Source organism: Pyrus communis, chromosome 10 (genome assembly GCF_041283825.1).
Source record: "Pyrus communis isolate YQ-2024b chromosome 10, ASM4128382v1, whole genome shotgun sequence".
Taxonomy (NCBI): Eukaryota; Viridiplantae; Streptophyta; class Magnoliopsida; order Rosales; family Rosaceae; genus Pyrus; species Pyrus communis.
In genome coordinates this window covers 25,999,290-26,014,618 of record NC_142574.1, presented here as the reverse complement: position 1 = coordinate 26,014,618, position 15,329 = coordinate 25,999,290, and the positions used below count along the sequence as shown (strand labels likewise).

General features: G+C 37.1%; 2 protein-coding genes and 1 long non-coding RNA gene across 6 annotated transcripts; 2 read left to right on the top strand and 1 right to left on the bottom strand.

Moving 5' to 3' along the window:
• Window positions 1-518: 518 nt before the first annotated feature.
• On the top strand, window positions 519-15,286 carry LOC137730086 (Serine/Threonine-kinase, putative (DUF1639)). Of its 3 annotated transcripts, none has more exons than XM_068469151.2 (5): window positions 519-858; window positions 1,582-2,109; window positions 3,063-3,510; window positions 3,601-3,678; window positions 5,074-5,639. In XM_068469151.2, exons 1-5 carry the CDS (start codon window positions 848-850, stop codon window positions 5,125-5,127), a joined length of 1,119 nt encoding a protein of 372 aa, XP_068325252.2. In that variant the 5' UTR covers window positions 519-847; the 3' UTR covers window positions 5,128-5,639. The 3 variants fall into 3 exon arrangements, with proteins under 3 accessions (XP_068325252.2, XP_088533672.1, XP_088533673.1); XM_088677546.1 differs by lacking the exon at window positions 5,074-5,639 and adding an exon at window positions 15,140-15,286 and having other exon boundaries at window positions 523-858; XM_088677547.1 differs by lacking the exon at window positions 5,074-5,639 and adding an exon at window positions 4,025-4,170 and having other exon boundaries at window positions 525-858.
• LOC137729876 (receptor-like protein EIX2) lies at window positions 6,005-9,022 on the top strand. The gene has a single exon (XM_088677544.1). The coding sequence runs from the start codon at window positions 6,219-6,221 to the stop codon at window positions 8,859-8,861; it is 2,643 nt and encodes an 880-aa protein (XP_088533670.1). The 5' UTR covers window positions 6,005-6,218; the 3' UTR covers window positions 8,862-9,022.
• Window positions 9,074-12,187, bottom strand: LOC137730084 (uncharacterized). 2 transcript variants are annotated; one of them, XR_015952158.1, is made up of 3 exons: window positions 12,008-12,187; window positions 11,484-11,568; window positions 9,074-10,323 (listed from the first exon to the last, which is right to left on the bottom strand). It is a non-coding gene; the product is annotated as an uncharacterized LOC137730084 (long non-coding RNA). The 2 variants fall into 2 exon arrangements; XR_015952159.1 differs by having other exon boundaries at window positions 9,074-9,312.
• Window positions 15,287-15,329: the final 43 nt, after the last annotated feature.

The window sequence follows — 15,329 nt, the reverse complement described above, 5'->3', positions numbered from 1 at the left end:
AGGTCAAAATATATTTTTATGTTTTAGAGTTAAGTCAATCAACGCTTTGTGCTTTAAGGAGTTGTTAACGAAGAGAAAAAGCGTTTGTATGTCTATGTCAAAATATGAAATTATTTGTTGACCTCGTTTATCTATTGAGAAAAGTATGAAATTAATTACATTAGCAAAGTGTAGTTGGTACAATAAAAATAAAAATCCACAATTTTCGAGATATGGAGCTGAGGTTCGTTGTTGAACACGTCTTAGATGTACTATCAAAATTTTCCCAAACTACAACTCAATTAAGTCTTCGCCGAATATGCAATTGGCGAGAGCACAAGTGCGGCTACCCTTTTACCTGGGTAAGTTCATATCTAAGTAGAGATTAGGCCCAATCCTCCAATGTTTGTATAATGGGCTGTGTGAATACAGAGAAGCCCAAACCAAGTAAACGTGTCCAGAGCGCCGACCCAGCCATTGCAGCTAGTCTGCTAAGCACTGGTACAAGTGCATAGTGCGTCTTGTTGTTAGCCTCCAGCGGCAACCATATTTTAGTCGCGTTGTATAAATTTATGTTATCGCCCACTTGGGTTCTGCCTCTGCCTGCCTCTCTGCCTCCCATCTCTCTCTCTCTCTCTGATTGTCTCGCCAGACTTTCGACCTGCCTTCTCCTCCTCCTCTATCTCTCTCTCTCTCTAGCTCTTCAGCCTCCCCGTCGTTGTTCGTGCCATTGTTGATGAACAAATCCTCAGAAACAAACAATTGATTTCCGACAACAATTTTGACTCGGTTCTTCATTTGGGTTGTATCCAAAAAGGAGATGTTAATGCTGTGAGTTGGTAGTCCGAGAGGTAGAATTTTTCACCGGATGATGATGAGGTCTGCCTGCTGCTCCTCTTTTCATGTTTCTTGGTTTTTGTTTGCTTGATTGGTGTGCGATTCTCAGCGAATTAGTCCGAACCGTCGATTGGTTTTGTTGGCTTGTTGGTTCTTGGGATCAGGCTTCATCATTTCCTCCTGTTTCTGTAACTTTAATTTTTATTTTTTTCAATTTTCTGAACAATCGGTTGTTTACTGGATGAGAGATCTTCTCCTCTCTCTCTCTCTCTGATTTTTTCACTTGGGTAGAAATCAGCTTCTGGTTCCAATCGGATTCGGTTGCTGATGCAGAAATGCTTCGGCTCCCGCAGATAACAGAGCTCTCTGTCTCCGTTCTTCAGATTCAGCTTTCTGTTGTCAGCTGCAGAAAAATGGTGTTTGAAAACTGGTTTCGGTTTCGAATCACTCCTCACCAACATTCAAACCACTCTCACCAATACCCAGCTTCTGTTGACCAATTTCGATTCCCCGTTTTCAATCAGATTGCAAAATTGTTTCCAAAAATTACAGCTAAGATCTTGGGTTTTATCATCTCTTCAGTAAAACAGATAATCCTACCCAGAAATTTGATCTTGGAACCAGAAATTCTGAGTTCGTTTTACTTATTTCCTTCTCAATTCGTCCAAATTGAGGTCGATTTGTTCTTCGATTTAATGAATTCAGCTGCGGAAACGGATTTGCGTTTAGATTTCTCTAATGGGTTCTTGAATTTTGTTTTTTTAGGTACCTGAGAGTGAGCCCAGATTGCGTTCCTCTGAGCAATGGCAAGAAACCAACCGTGAGAACCATATCCAAAGACGACGGGATTACAGACACCGTGACAACAAACAGTGTAGTCACATCTCTAGAACCCACCAAACCCTTCAGATTCCGATCCCAACCCACGCCTCAAGACCCTACACAATCCCAATTCGGAGCCCGACCCACTTCCCCAGACGGCGAAATCCACCACCAGACCCAGCAGCGGCTGGACAAGAGTCCCAGCCGGACTCCCAGCCCAATCCGCGGCGCCGGCGACGTGCTGCTGCAGTGGGGCCAGAGAAAGAGGTCGAGAGTCTCCAGGACTGAGATCCGAGCTGTCACCGATGAGTCCTCTTCGTCAGCCCAAGCGAGGCAGGCTTCAAAGCTGCAGAGGAGAGACAAGTCCATGCAGCCGCCGCCGCCGCCCCTTCCATCTTCTTCCTCCACGACGTCGTCGTTTTCTAATGGCGGCAGACCGAGAAAGGAAGCCTCCGGGTCGCTTCCTAGCAGGTAACGTATACCAACCTTCCAAGTTTCAATGCCTTCCATTATTTTGTTTTTATTTCTTTCCTTTTTTCTCCCTGCGGATTAATAATATTTACCACTTTTAATGCATTTTTTACTGCTCCGGATCACTTGGTAGATCTTGCATTATATCTGTTCTTGTCAAAAATATTTAAAGTCCAGTCATCCAATCACGTTGGTTTTACTTTTTGGTCCTCCCATTTTTTCCTAATATATGCTATGATTTTATTTGGGGTTTTTTCCAATTAGGGTTTGCAGGCTGAGATTTTGTTTCTTCAGAGACTGTTTAATCCCTTGGTTCAAGATCTAAAATTTACAAACCCTTTGGGTCCTTTTTGGTACAACCAACCCATGTTCTTGTCCAACTGATCCTGTTCAATCCAACTTCAAAAACTACGGTTTTTTACAATTTTTCATTTGTTTGACCCTTTTACCCCTGGACACAACATAAAATTTCACTAATCATCCAACTCTCTCATGGTCTTTCAGTTTTTATCTCTCATAGGAGACCAAAGAGTTTCAAATGCTCTGTTTTGCTCACTCTGTTTTTTGCTTTGTTTTTCACTTTTTGTGAAGTGGATTTATAGAAAATCTCATCACCTTCCTTGAAAATCCTCCCTCCCAATTAACCTTTTTTCTCATTGGAATTTGTGGTACTGTTTTTAGATATTCTTGGAGATAGTGAGAGTATTTATCTAATTAATTAGTATATAATAGAAGGTTAATCATGCTTTTTCTTCATTTCATTGGGTCTTAAATCCTGTCCATTTCTGTTGTCTTTCCCTCTGATTAATTATCTCTGTTCTGGGAAAGTGTAGAAAAAAAAAAACCTCCGTCTGATCCCTCCCACTTCCAAAAGTCGCCACCTTTTTCATCCATCTAAATCTCCCCAACTCACCCATTTATTGCAATCTCCTCTTCTCTTCTGCCATGATCAGGAATTTGGAAGATCGATCTGCCCGCGTTAATAGGTCGCCATCGAGAAACCCTACTGGTGGCAGCAACGGCCGAGCCGCTTCTAGATCTACGGCGGGGAAAAGATCTCCTCCGCCGGAGAAAAATGAGAGAAAGGTGCCAGCTTGCTTGGGCAGGTCATCAGCAGCAGCCAAAGATGACAGCAAGCCAAATGGAGCTCAAGCTGAACGTGTGAATCATGCTGATTCTACTTTGTTGCAATCGGATCAATTAGCCACTGGTTCGCGAGCGGCGGCTAATTCCGCTGCCGCTGCGGCAGCGGAGAAGGTGAACTACGAAGTGGTGGAGTGGCCGAGAATTTATATTGCTCTGTCGAGGAAGGAGAAGGAAGATGATTTCCTTGCAATGAAAGGCACGAAGCTCCCTCAGAGACCCAAAAAAAGAGCCAAAAATGTTGATAGAACTCTGCAGGTATGTTAAAATTTAAATCATTGTTCTTCAATTTTATTTTTAATTGTAATTTTTGGGTTTAATAATTTAAATATATTTTTTTGTTGGCAGTATTGTTTTCCAGGGATGTGGCTGTCTGACTTGACAAGGAATCGATATGAGGTCAGGGAGAAGAAATGTGTGAAGAAGGTAATATGCTGCTCTTTCCTGCTGTTTTCCTCTTTTGTCTTTTTCCTCAGTTTTTAATAAATTTTAAATTTCCACACACCTTCATTAATATGGAAAAGGAAATATATTTTTGCTAGAGAACAAGATCCAACTAGATTTTGAGGTCAGTTGTTATGTGAAACGGGTTCAATGCAACCGTAGCGTTTCAGTTCAAAAATATATTGATATATAAATAAAAATTTACACATGATAATATGTTATTAGACTGAAACTTCGCCGATAGACACAATTCATGTAAGGTATTCGTATATAATTGACATTGCTCAAAAGTTTGCGACTAATTGTCATTCACTTTTTGTTTTCTTAGTGGAGGGAATAATTAGGTGCTTAAAGTGGAGAATAATAATATTTAACAATGTCTTTTCATACCAACATTAATAATATTTCTATTGGTGGTGAAAAGTGAAAAACAGCCTGTATTTGATTTATTTATGGAAGTATATTTTGACATTCTATTTTTTTTACTGTTTTAGACATGTTATTGCTTTTTAATTAAAATGGTCTTTGACATTATTATAACTCTTTATTTTAATATTTAAGATTTAAAACCGATAAAAATGATCTTTGAGATTGTCCACTGACAATCATTTTGGTATTTTAGTAAAAAATCTTTGTTAAATTAAAGAAACTACCTGTTCAAGAGGAAGAGTTGATTTTTAAAATGGTCTCTGAAATTATTATAACTCCTTATTTTAATCTTTGAGATTTAAAACCGATAAAAGTGATCTTTGAGATTGTCTACCGTCAATCATTTTGGTATTTTAGTAAAAAAATCTTTGTTAAATTAAAGAAACTACCGGTTCAAGAGGAAGAGTTGATTTGACAAAAATATCCTCAATTTAACAGAGATTTCTCATGGAACGGTGGGCAAACTTTGGACAATTTATATCAATTTTAAATATTAGGGATGCAAGGGAGGAGTTATGTCAATCTTATAAATAATTTTGGAAAAAAACAAAAAAAATTCCTCTTTTAATTCCAAAAATACAATGTTGTAGGAGCATGACTAGTTCTCAAATTTTGATTTCTTTGTAACGCCTAATAACTCCAAATTTTCTTTTATTTGTTTTATGCCAAGTATACAAAATTTAAGATAACAAAGAAGAGGAAATGAAATCACTTGACACGGGTATTCCATTAATAAATTAAATTACATAATTAATGCATTGAAATCATAAAATTAAGAATTATATAATATAGTTTAATTTGCTAATGGAATACGCATGTGAACTGAGATAGGAAAAGCAAAATGAAGAAGGCAACTAGTATTGTTCAGCAAATAAATAGATAAAATAGTAAAGGTAACATAATATTTTGGTCGACCCTTTTGGTGATTGTGTTGGCTTGCATGTGCAGCAAAAGAGAAGGGGACTCAAGGGAATGGACAGCCTCGACAGTGATTCCGAGTAGCCATCTTTTTATTTTAATTCCCCTAAATTGTATAATTATTCAAAATTATTATAGAAAAAAAAACAAAAAGTGTGAGAAATTCAAAAATCAAATACTGTTACCCCGGGTCAGGGGGTAAGGGCCCACTCACCGGCCTTTTCGTAGTCCACATGCCCCTGCTTTGTAGGACACAGTGTTCCTGCCGTCGATGTCGATGATGATGGTTTTTGTCATTTTGAGGATCAACGGCTGAGATGTTCTTGAGCTCTAAGGGGTAGTTATGAGATTTTAGACTTTGGGGTGAGGGCATTTTGGTCAGCAGAGGTCATTGACCGGAAAAGTGAGAAGTGTACGTGGCTTTTTGACTCGGTCTGTCTGTGACTCTGTGGACGCCACCCAACTCGGCAATTAGATAAACTAGAAATTTCTTTTTCTTTCTAAAATGTGTTTTTTATTTTATTTAAATTTGTTGGTTTCTGGCATCGATTAATTGATGTTGGCTATAAATATCTTTTGGAGTTTTTTTATGCTAATCTGGTGTGTAAAGCTTGCTTCTGTAATTCTCCCTTCAATAGCAAAGCTGTTTCACTTTTCTTTTTGTTACTAATTCCTCATAAAACACACAATTTTCTTATGCTTCGATGTATGTCTTACATGCCATTGTGTGAAACTTATTTTTAGTAAAAATATATTTTGAATTTTGAAAAAGCATTTCAAGTGCTTCCTGCTAAAAATACATAACTGGCGCTTCTTGAAAAAAACATTGTAAGTGCTTTTGGAACTTAAAATTATTTTATTTAAAAACGTTTTCAATTATTTTAAAAATATTTTCAAACGAGTGATGCTCCTTTTGCACACCAAAACAGGAAAAGCAAATGTTGAGATCTAACTAAATTTCATTTGACCAAATCTCAACAGTTTATTCGTGAAAAACGGTGTGATATAGACCCAAGCATGGCACCTGAGAGGACTTTGCTAACTTGTAGAATGGGCGGAGGACTTGGAATTTTCGACCCCATCGATTTCCTAGCAAGCTTCAGCTTCTTATATATTGACTTGTATCCTCACCTCAGTACCCAGCCATCTGCAACGAAAAAGAAAACTTGGTAAAAATGGATAGGTTCCATGCTTGCTTATTCAACCCTACTTTTCACCTCAACATTTTGCTCTTTCTGGTTTTGGCTTCTTCATATCTTTCAGTCACTGCGAAGTCATGCATCGAGGAAGAGAGAGGAGCACTTCTCAGCTTTAAACAACACCTCGCCGATCCGTCCGGTAGGCTTTCTTCTTGGGTTGGTCAGGATTGCTGTCAATGGGAAGGGATTTCGTGCAACAACCGCACTGGCCACGCTACAAAAATTGATCTCCGTAACCATAATTCTTATGAAGATCAGTTGGCAGGTAAGGTAACTTCATCCTTGCTTACCTTGAAACATTTGAGCTACCTAGACCTGAGTTACAATAATTTCCAAGGGATTCAAATTGTTTGCCAACTTCGAACTTTGAGCTATCTCAACATCTCATTTGCATCATCTGTGGGAGAATCTGAATTTCCCAAAAGCATTTTCAACCTTACTAACCTCCAAACACTTGACCTAAGTAGAAATTCTTTCACCGGTCCTTTTCCGCCCCAACTTGCAAGCCTCGAATCTCTGAAACACCTTGATTTATCTGAAAATTACTTCAAAGGTAGAATTCCCAAACTCCTTGGAAACTTTTGCAAACTAAAGACCTTAAACCTCGCTCGCAACGAATTTGATGGGGGGATTCAAGAGCTTTTGAGTGGTTTCTCAAATTGCACAAATAACAGATTAGAGTCACTAGATTTGTCTTCCAATGAGTTTGCAACAGAATTGTCTGGCTCCTTAAGAGTTCCAACAAGCTTGCAGCACCTTGACCTTGGAAGCAACTTGTTTTGGGGCTCGTTTCCAACTTCTTTTGGAAACTTGTCATCCTTGAAAAGTCTAAACCTTGGGAACAACAACATGAACGGATCTATTCCTGAAAGTTTGGGCCAACTCTCTGAGCTAGTTGACCTGGATTTGTTTGAGAATTCATGGGAAGGCATTTTAACAGAAACTCATTTGATAAATCTCACAAGACTGAGATATATTTATCTGTCCACGGAACGAGCTGTGCCGCTCATTTTCAATATGACTTATGAGTGGATTCCCCCCTTCCAGCTCCACACAATTTTCATTATAAATTGTAGTGTGGGTCCTGCCTTTTCTGTATGGCTTCAATCTCAGACTGAGCTACTTGATGTCTTCCTTGGTAGTACCAGAATCTCAGATTCTATACCAGAGGAATGGTTCTTCAACTTATCTTCCAAAGTTGAAAGTTTGGATTTATCTCGGAACCAAATCCACGTAAAGCTTCAATCCCAACTCAAATTTCCAAATTTATATTATATGGATTTGAGTCATAATCAATTTGAAGGTCCACTCCCCCTTTTATCTTCTGATGCCACTTACCTTTGTCTCGAAAGTAATAGTTTTTCTGGGCCTATTCCTTCAAATTTCGGACAACTGATGCCCAGATTAAGCGTTTTGAATCTTGCGGAGAATCACTTGAATGGTACAATTCCGTCCTCTCTATGCGACTTGCAGAACTTGGAAATCCTGTCCCTAAGGAGCAATCAGTTATACGGAGAATTCCCGGACACATGGAGTGTGTGGCCAAATATATTGGTTGTTGATGTGGCATACAATAATCTCTCTGGTAATATTCCAAGTTCAATGGGTGTCCCGAGTTCTCTGTTTATATTGAAGATGAACAATAACAATTTCGGCGGTGAAATTCCTTTCGAGTTGAAAAATGCAACTTCTTTGAGCTGTATTGATCTTGGAGGCAACAAATTAACCGGAAGTGTTCCTTTATGGATCGGATCAAACTACTCCGAGTTGTCTACGCTGCGTTTGCATTCCAACTTTTTAAGTGGGCACATCCCGCGCCATCTTTGCAATCTTCCCTTCCTTCACATCCTAGACCTCGGCCATAACAATCTTTCAGGGACTATTCCCAAGTGTTTGAAGAATTTGACTGCTTTGAATTTCATTCCAAACGGTAATCATACAGCGGCTTCATATTATGATATGCAAACAACAGTCATGGCGAAAGGAAGCGAACTAGTTTATTACGCGCCTGCTTTGAGATGGGTGTACAGTATTGATCTTTCATCAAATAATTTAGAGGGTGAAATTCCTGAAGAAATGACTAGCCTCATTGCATTGGGGACCTTGAACTTGTCAAGAAATCAGTTAAGGGGGAACATTCCCTCAACGATTGGAAATTTGCGTTGGTTGGAAACTCTTGATCTCTCACACAATCGCCTTTCGGGACAAATTCCTCAAAGTTACTCCTCTTTGTCGCTCTTGGCTCATGTGAACTTGTCTTTCAACAACTTGGCTGGAAGAATTCCTTCGGGCAACCAACTCCAAACGCTCGAGGACCCATCCATTTATGAAGGCAATCCATTACTCTGTGGGGTACCTTTAACTAAGTGCCCTGGAGATGAAACACCGCCTTTTCCCTCTAGTGATGCAGGAGATAATAAAGATGAAGACGATAATGGAAAGCTTTGGCTCTATGTCAGTATCACACTCGGCTTCATCACAGGCTTTTGGGGAGTTTGTGGCACATTAATCGTAAAGAAGTCATGGAGGTATGCCTATTTTCGTTTCTTTGATGATATGAAAGATAAAGTAGCATTAGCAATTACATTGAAAGTGGCTCAGTTGCAAAGAAAAATATGATTCGAAATAATGTACTGAACTCGTAATAGTATTCTTACTATGCGTGATGCTTTTTGTTGGTCTTTGTAATGTGTAATAAGCTACTAGAACACGATGTGTTCCGTTTTAAGTACTTCAGTTGTTTGCTTTGATTAAGATTTAACTTCAATTGTTTGTCGGAAGTTCGAAATTCAAATTTGATGCAGATAAAAATAATAATGTTCTAACAACAGTTGCATTCAAGGACTTAATTAGCTATTCCAACAAAACAAAAATGTGGATTTACAAAACGCTGAATAAGTTTACAAAGGAACATGTCTTGTATAACATATATCCAAATGAAATCTGAGCCACTCCCAAAACGCTGGAGATCTGGCAGATTCCGATTGGGCTCAAAACCAGGAACATCTTATGAGCACCTTGTGGCAATGACGGATCCAAACTTCTAACATTGGGTGGTCCTAGTATTGAACTTGAAGTATCCGGAATCGGATCAGAACCATCCAAAATTGGAGTTAAAACTATTACAAATAAAATTGTCCAGACTAATCGATAATGTTTTCACATGTTAATATCGTTCCATACTTCTAACTTCTACACATTATCAATTATTAAAACAAAAAATCATATCCGTTAATGAACAAACATATCTATTTATATATATATATTAACTAACACATGATCAAATCAAATAGTAAAAAATCATAAATTACAATCTAATAAGCATAGCAATAACTATAATCTATTAGAAATTCAAAATTTTTCATCCATTATACATCTATTTCAATAGCATCCTGTATTATTAATTTGGGCTAAGATTAGAAAGCTTAGTTAAATTTAAAAAATAGGACATTATCAAAAAATGAAAAATAGAAATTAAGAAATTCAGTGGTGGTGGACAGGAGAGGTGGAGCAAGTGGTGGATCCGTGGAGGGTTGGTAGGTTGTGGACGGAAGGAAAAAGGGAATTGGGAATAGGAGGAAAAAGAGATTTGGGCTTTGGGCATTACTAGAAAACTGTCCTCTCTCTGTATCGAATTTTCAAACTATAATCGACAACAGCTATGAATAATATCTACAGAAAAATTCACTCAAAAGGCTGCAGCACTACAATCGCATTCTCAAATGCAGTAATTAGACAATGCACATTTTACTTGAGTAATTCCCACAAAACCACAAATTAATAGTCATCACCAAATAATTGAAAAACCATGAGATAGGCGAATCAATGCGATAAAATAAGCAGTTCAGTTTGCATCAATATTATATTAAGTTGACATTGAGAATCAATATACAATCAAAATGGCGAATTCGGAAGTATATGTTAACAAAAGTTGCAATCGCTCCAGTTCGCTTATATGTTTGAGTGTCAGTGAGGATTTTGACGATTTAGAAGATGCACCTCAGATTGATTGATGGGACAAAGTCTCTTACATTAACCGGCATGTTGATTTAACCTAAGCCTCATTCTTTTTCTTTTGGTTCTGAAAAAAAAAAAAACATGAAAAAGATAAAGCTTATCATTCCAATTGTAATTGGGATAAAATATTCTTCACTTTTTTTTTTTTTTCCAAAGCTTTTCAATAAAGAAGAGACTGTTCGTATGGTTTGACGTTTTTCATGCCAGCAAACCTTCTCCAATATTCCCAATGGTCAAACAGTAGTAAAAATGTAATGAAGATGGAGACTACCCCAGCTTGTCTCTGATTAAATGCATGTAGATACTGAATTTTGTCAAGTTTTTACCAGATTGACTGCAGCAGATGATACTTAGTATCAATGTCTTATAATATGTGTTATGTATATGCTTTTTGTAAACATCTTTTCCCTACATTTTTTTAGTAGAACTCAACTGAATTAGCTATTACGAAAGAGAGAATGTCAATCATGTGGTTTATTATTTCATTGAGATTGATGGTGTCTGTCAGATTTAGGAAAATGAGATCAAACACCGTTCTGATTTTATGACAGATTTTCATTTTTAGGAATTAATTTGTGGAATAGAATGCACATTGTTGCCCTGGATTTGGTTTTGAACTGTGCTCTTATTTGTAGTATCTTATGCATAGATTGAGTGCTCGAGAAAATTTTAGGTCACTGATTCATGAAGTATGAAATGTTCTCTTGCATTAAAATTGGTACTAGCTGTTCCTAAAGTCGTGTTATGCGTGAACTCCTCATTAACTTTCGCATGAACTACTAATTATGCGATTGCTCTGTTTTAATTTGTAAAAATATTATATCTTCCCTACCATATTAGATCCTTATTTTCAAAGTGAAGTTTCCCCTTCTATTAGCTTTAGTTCTTTGGATTTTACAAATATCAACAGCCTCTGGAAGTCGGTGTACTTAACTATCGTCGTCTCTCACACAAGTGAATGCTTAAATTGCACCAGTTGAAGGTGTAAATGTATTGGTGGCCTCTTCAATTTATCTATTAAATTGGTACCGATGAGGATGTCAGATCATGTTAGGGTCCAGTCTTTTAAGTTTTGACCGAGTTCATCTATCTTGCATTTCAGAGAGTGGTCTACATATTTTCTAAGTAAATTCAGTAGTATAATGATGCAAGTGCAACTAAAGAGATAACATCTGCAGACATGATTTTGCAAAATCATAAAACTCTTAAGAGTTTGAACCGTACCGGAAAGTTTATGAGTTGAAGAAGGACCCTACTTAAGTCGGCAAGATCACAAGCTCTTGCAGCTTCTCCTCCATATCAGAACCACCTGCAGTCCAAATTAACAAAGATTCAATGCCAAATCAAAGAACAAATCGGCGATAATTTAAACAAAAACCCCTAATTATTGTTGTAGAGAGAATTCATATCAAGATAAACTACATTATTTGATTCGAATTGAATCCAAAAGCAGCATAAACATGAAGGACCCTAAACCCTAAACCCTAATCCGGAAAGTTTATATGAGTTGAAGAAGGACCCTACTTAAGTCGGCAAGATCATAAGCTCTTACAGCTTCACCTGCAGTCCAAACTAACAAAGATTCAATGCCAAATCAAAGAAAATCAGTGATAATTTAAACAAAAACCTCTAACTATTGTTGTAGAGAGAATTCATATCAAGATAAACTACATTATTTGATTCGAATTGAATCCAAAAGCAGCAAAAGAAAACGAACAGAGCAAGACAAACCCTAGAAACAAACAGACCAAAATTAAACTCAGCATATCTCTCCGTCTCTCCTTCTCTCAGTGCAGCCCATAACGCTGCTTGCTTTGCTGCACCTCTGTCTGTCTGCAAGATTTCTCCTTGTTTCCCTCTCTCTCTTCTTCTCTATCTGCAGGCCGTACTCTTGTCTGCAACAACACTCCCTCAATCCCATCGAACGAAGCAGACAGTATCCCCAAATAGCAAACATACAATGACAAAAATACCCCCACAATTTTCTCCCCTGTCCGTCCGATCTGAAATCTAAACGGGTCCAAGAGTAACTTTGCTTGTTTCAAGACTGGGCCGTTTTGGTCCAGGCCTAGGCCTCTGTCTGGGCCTTTTGAATGCAAGCCGAACCTGGCAAATCCGTAACAAAGCAAATTTTTTTGTAGATAGGCAATTTGGTAAATAAATCAAAATCAGGGTAGTTTTACTTTAGGTTATGAAAAGTGTCAAAATTTCCTCCTCAACATTGGACTATAGTAACTAGCAGAGGATGCACACGCGATGGTGTGGGATTAGAAATTCTATTACAGTACTATTTACATACAAAAAATAACACTTGAATGTGTGTACAACTAACTGTACATACTATTTACATACAAAAGTTTAGGTGGATATATATTTACTAGATATGCTAGATGGTGTACCAAGAGATGTTCATTCATCTCACATTGGGTTGTTGAGGTGCCTCATCTTCTTTCTTGTCTATGTTAGCTTCTCTACCGTGTTGTTCAAACATAAATGTGTCATGTTCATGAGACTTACGATCAAGAGCCTAATATGCAAGATTCGCCGATTACAAACTCAATCATAATACAACGAATAAAATTATATACACAGTATTACGAACATAATTTCAATCTTCTACTAATTCGACGAAGCATGGAAACGTACAAACAAGTGCAACATATAACCAAAATCATGCACCTTTAACTTCAGGTGCTTGTATCATTAGTAGTTGTCATCATTGTAGTCATTTTACTAACATAATTATCATCACCTCAAGTAATTAAGTATGTTTATCAAATTGCCCCTCTCGAGGCCACTAATTTTTCCACAAAAGTTTTAGATATCTCATTCCCAACCATACATCCAAATAAACAAAAATTAAAACTCTACAGTACCAATACACACAATGAAAACTCTAAAACTCATGTCCAAAGTAATATCAAATGATAGCATTTACTCAATTTTAAGAAGTTGAACAGAGAAAGGTTAAAATAAAACTAATCTAAGTTCGAGATCTAAATACCTGAACAACATCAGTAAAGATGCATTCTTCCTTTTCAAGTAAATGGTGTCACATGTAGTGTGTTAAGTGTACATTTTGACAAGGATGACGGGATAAGACCGAGAATGCTTTTCCAATTGGATTACAACAATTATTGCATATACTAACCTTAGGTATGTATGGTATCAGCTTAAACCTTGTATTTCTTTATGCATCATCCCCCTTGCAAAAAAATATGTAACTACGGCCATCTTTGTGTCAATTCAATGTTTTTTGTTAGCCCCATATGTAATGGAACCTGGTCATGAAGGAAAGTTATAACTTCAACATGCCTACTAACCAAATGAGACCTATGCCTATTCGTCATTGACATGTATAAATAGACTAAACCCCAACCAACATATAGCAACTACATATTGATTAACAAATAGCAAGAAATCAAATCTTACATACTGTTATGTATCGCACTGAAAATTTTATCATCGTATTAAGTGTATAATTATAAATCAATTCTGTTGATTTTGAGACCCCGGTCTGTATTCTACCGAATAGTTAAGTGTATAATTATAAAATGAAAATTTTATCATTTTGAGACCCTGGTCTGTATTCTACTGAATAGTTATACCCCAAAAGTTTGACAAGCCAATTCTGTTGATGTCGAGTTGTAATACGTTGCTCGATAAAGTACTTGATTGGCTTGTGATCTGTAATGATGCAAAATTGTTGGCCTAGCATATATGGTCTCCAATGTTGGACGGCAAAGACAATAACTAACAGCTCTTTGTCGTAAGTGGAGAGAGCAAGATTTCGTTATGATAAAGCTTTACTAAGGTAAGCGATGTGGTGGCTTTCTTGGCATAACACGGCCTCTATGCCGATATTTAAAAAAATATATTTAATTATAGGCCCAATTGTGATTTGTTCAAATATGGGCGTTGGGATGTGGCTTTTATAAGCATGTTTGGTTACTCAAATCTCTCTCACAGCCGATGTGGGACTCTCCCACCCACTTCCATTTTTCTTTTTTTTTCTACTTCCTTTCCCACAGCTGATGTGGGACTCTCCCACCCACTTCCTTTTTTTTTTTTTACTCTAAATAAAACCTCTCACATTTGACTTGAAATACATAAGTTGTATTTTTAAAATTTTACTTGTAGTTATTAAATTTAAGTTGTATTTTTTTAATTTTAGTTGTAGTTTTTAAATTTAAGTTGTTGTAGTTTTTAAACTTAAATGATAAATTATGTTTGGTCCTTTGACCCTCGGTTGGAAACGATTTTTTGTGACAGGGCTACAACAAGCTCTATGGCCCTCGATTGGAGATGGAGGCAAATATGACACTGTACTGTTCATTAAAATATTAATATCTTAGAGGGCCAGAAGGCTAAAACGAGGGCTGGCCAGAGGGCTCATTTTAGCTCTATGGCCCTTCAAAATATTAATATTTTAATGAACAGTACAGGGTTATATTTGCCTCCATCTCCAACCGAGAGCCAAACATAATTTATTATTTAAAAACTACAACTTAAATTCAAATCCAATAGCTAAGTGACGTCAACTAGCCATTGGTAGCTGACATCATGCTGACACATATATTCCAACACTCCCCATTTGTCGTTCTCTATCTATATTTCTCACTCACCCCTTTGACATGTATATTCCACTAGCAAATTAAATTACATAATTAATGCATTGAAATCATAAATTCCACTTTTTCACCTTAAAAGTATGAATCATCTAGTTTAATTTGCTAGTAAAATACATATGTCAACTGAGATTGGAAAAGTCAAATAGAGAAGGTAACTAGTATTTTTCAACAAATAAATAGATAAAATAGTAAAGGTCACATAATATTTTGGTCGACCTTTGTGGTGATTGGGTTGGCTGGCATGTGCAGCAAAAGAGAAGGGGACTCAAGGGAATGGACAGCCTCGACAGTGATTCCGAGTGGCCACCTTTTTATTTTAATTCCCCTAAATTGTATAATTATTCAAAATTATTATAGAAAAGAAAAACAAAAAGTGTGAGAAATTCAAAAATCAAATACTGTTACCCGGGTCAGGGGGTAAGGGCCCATTCACCAACCC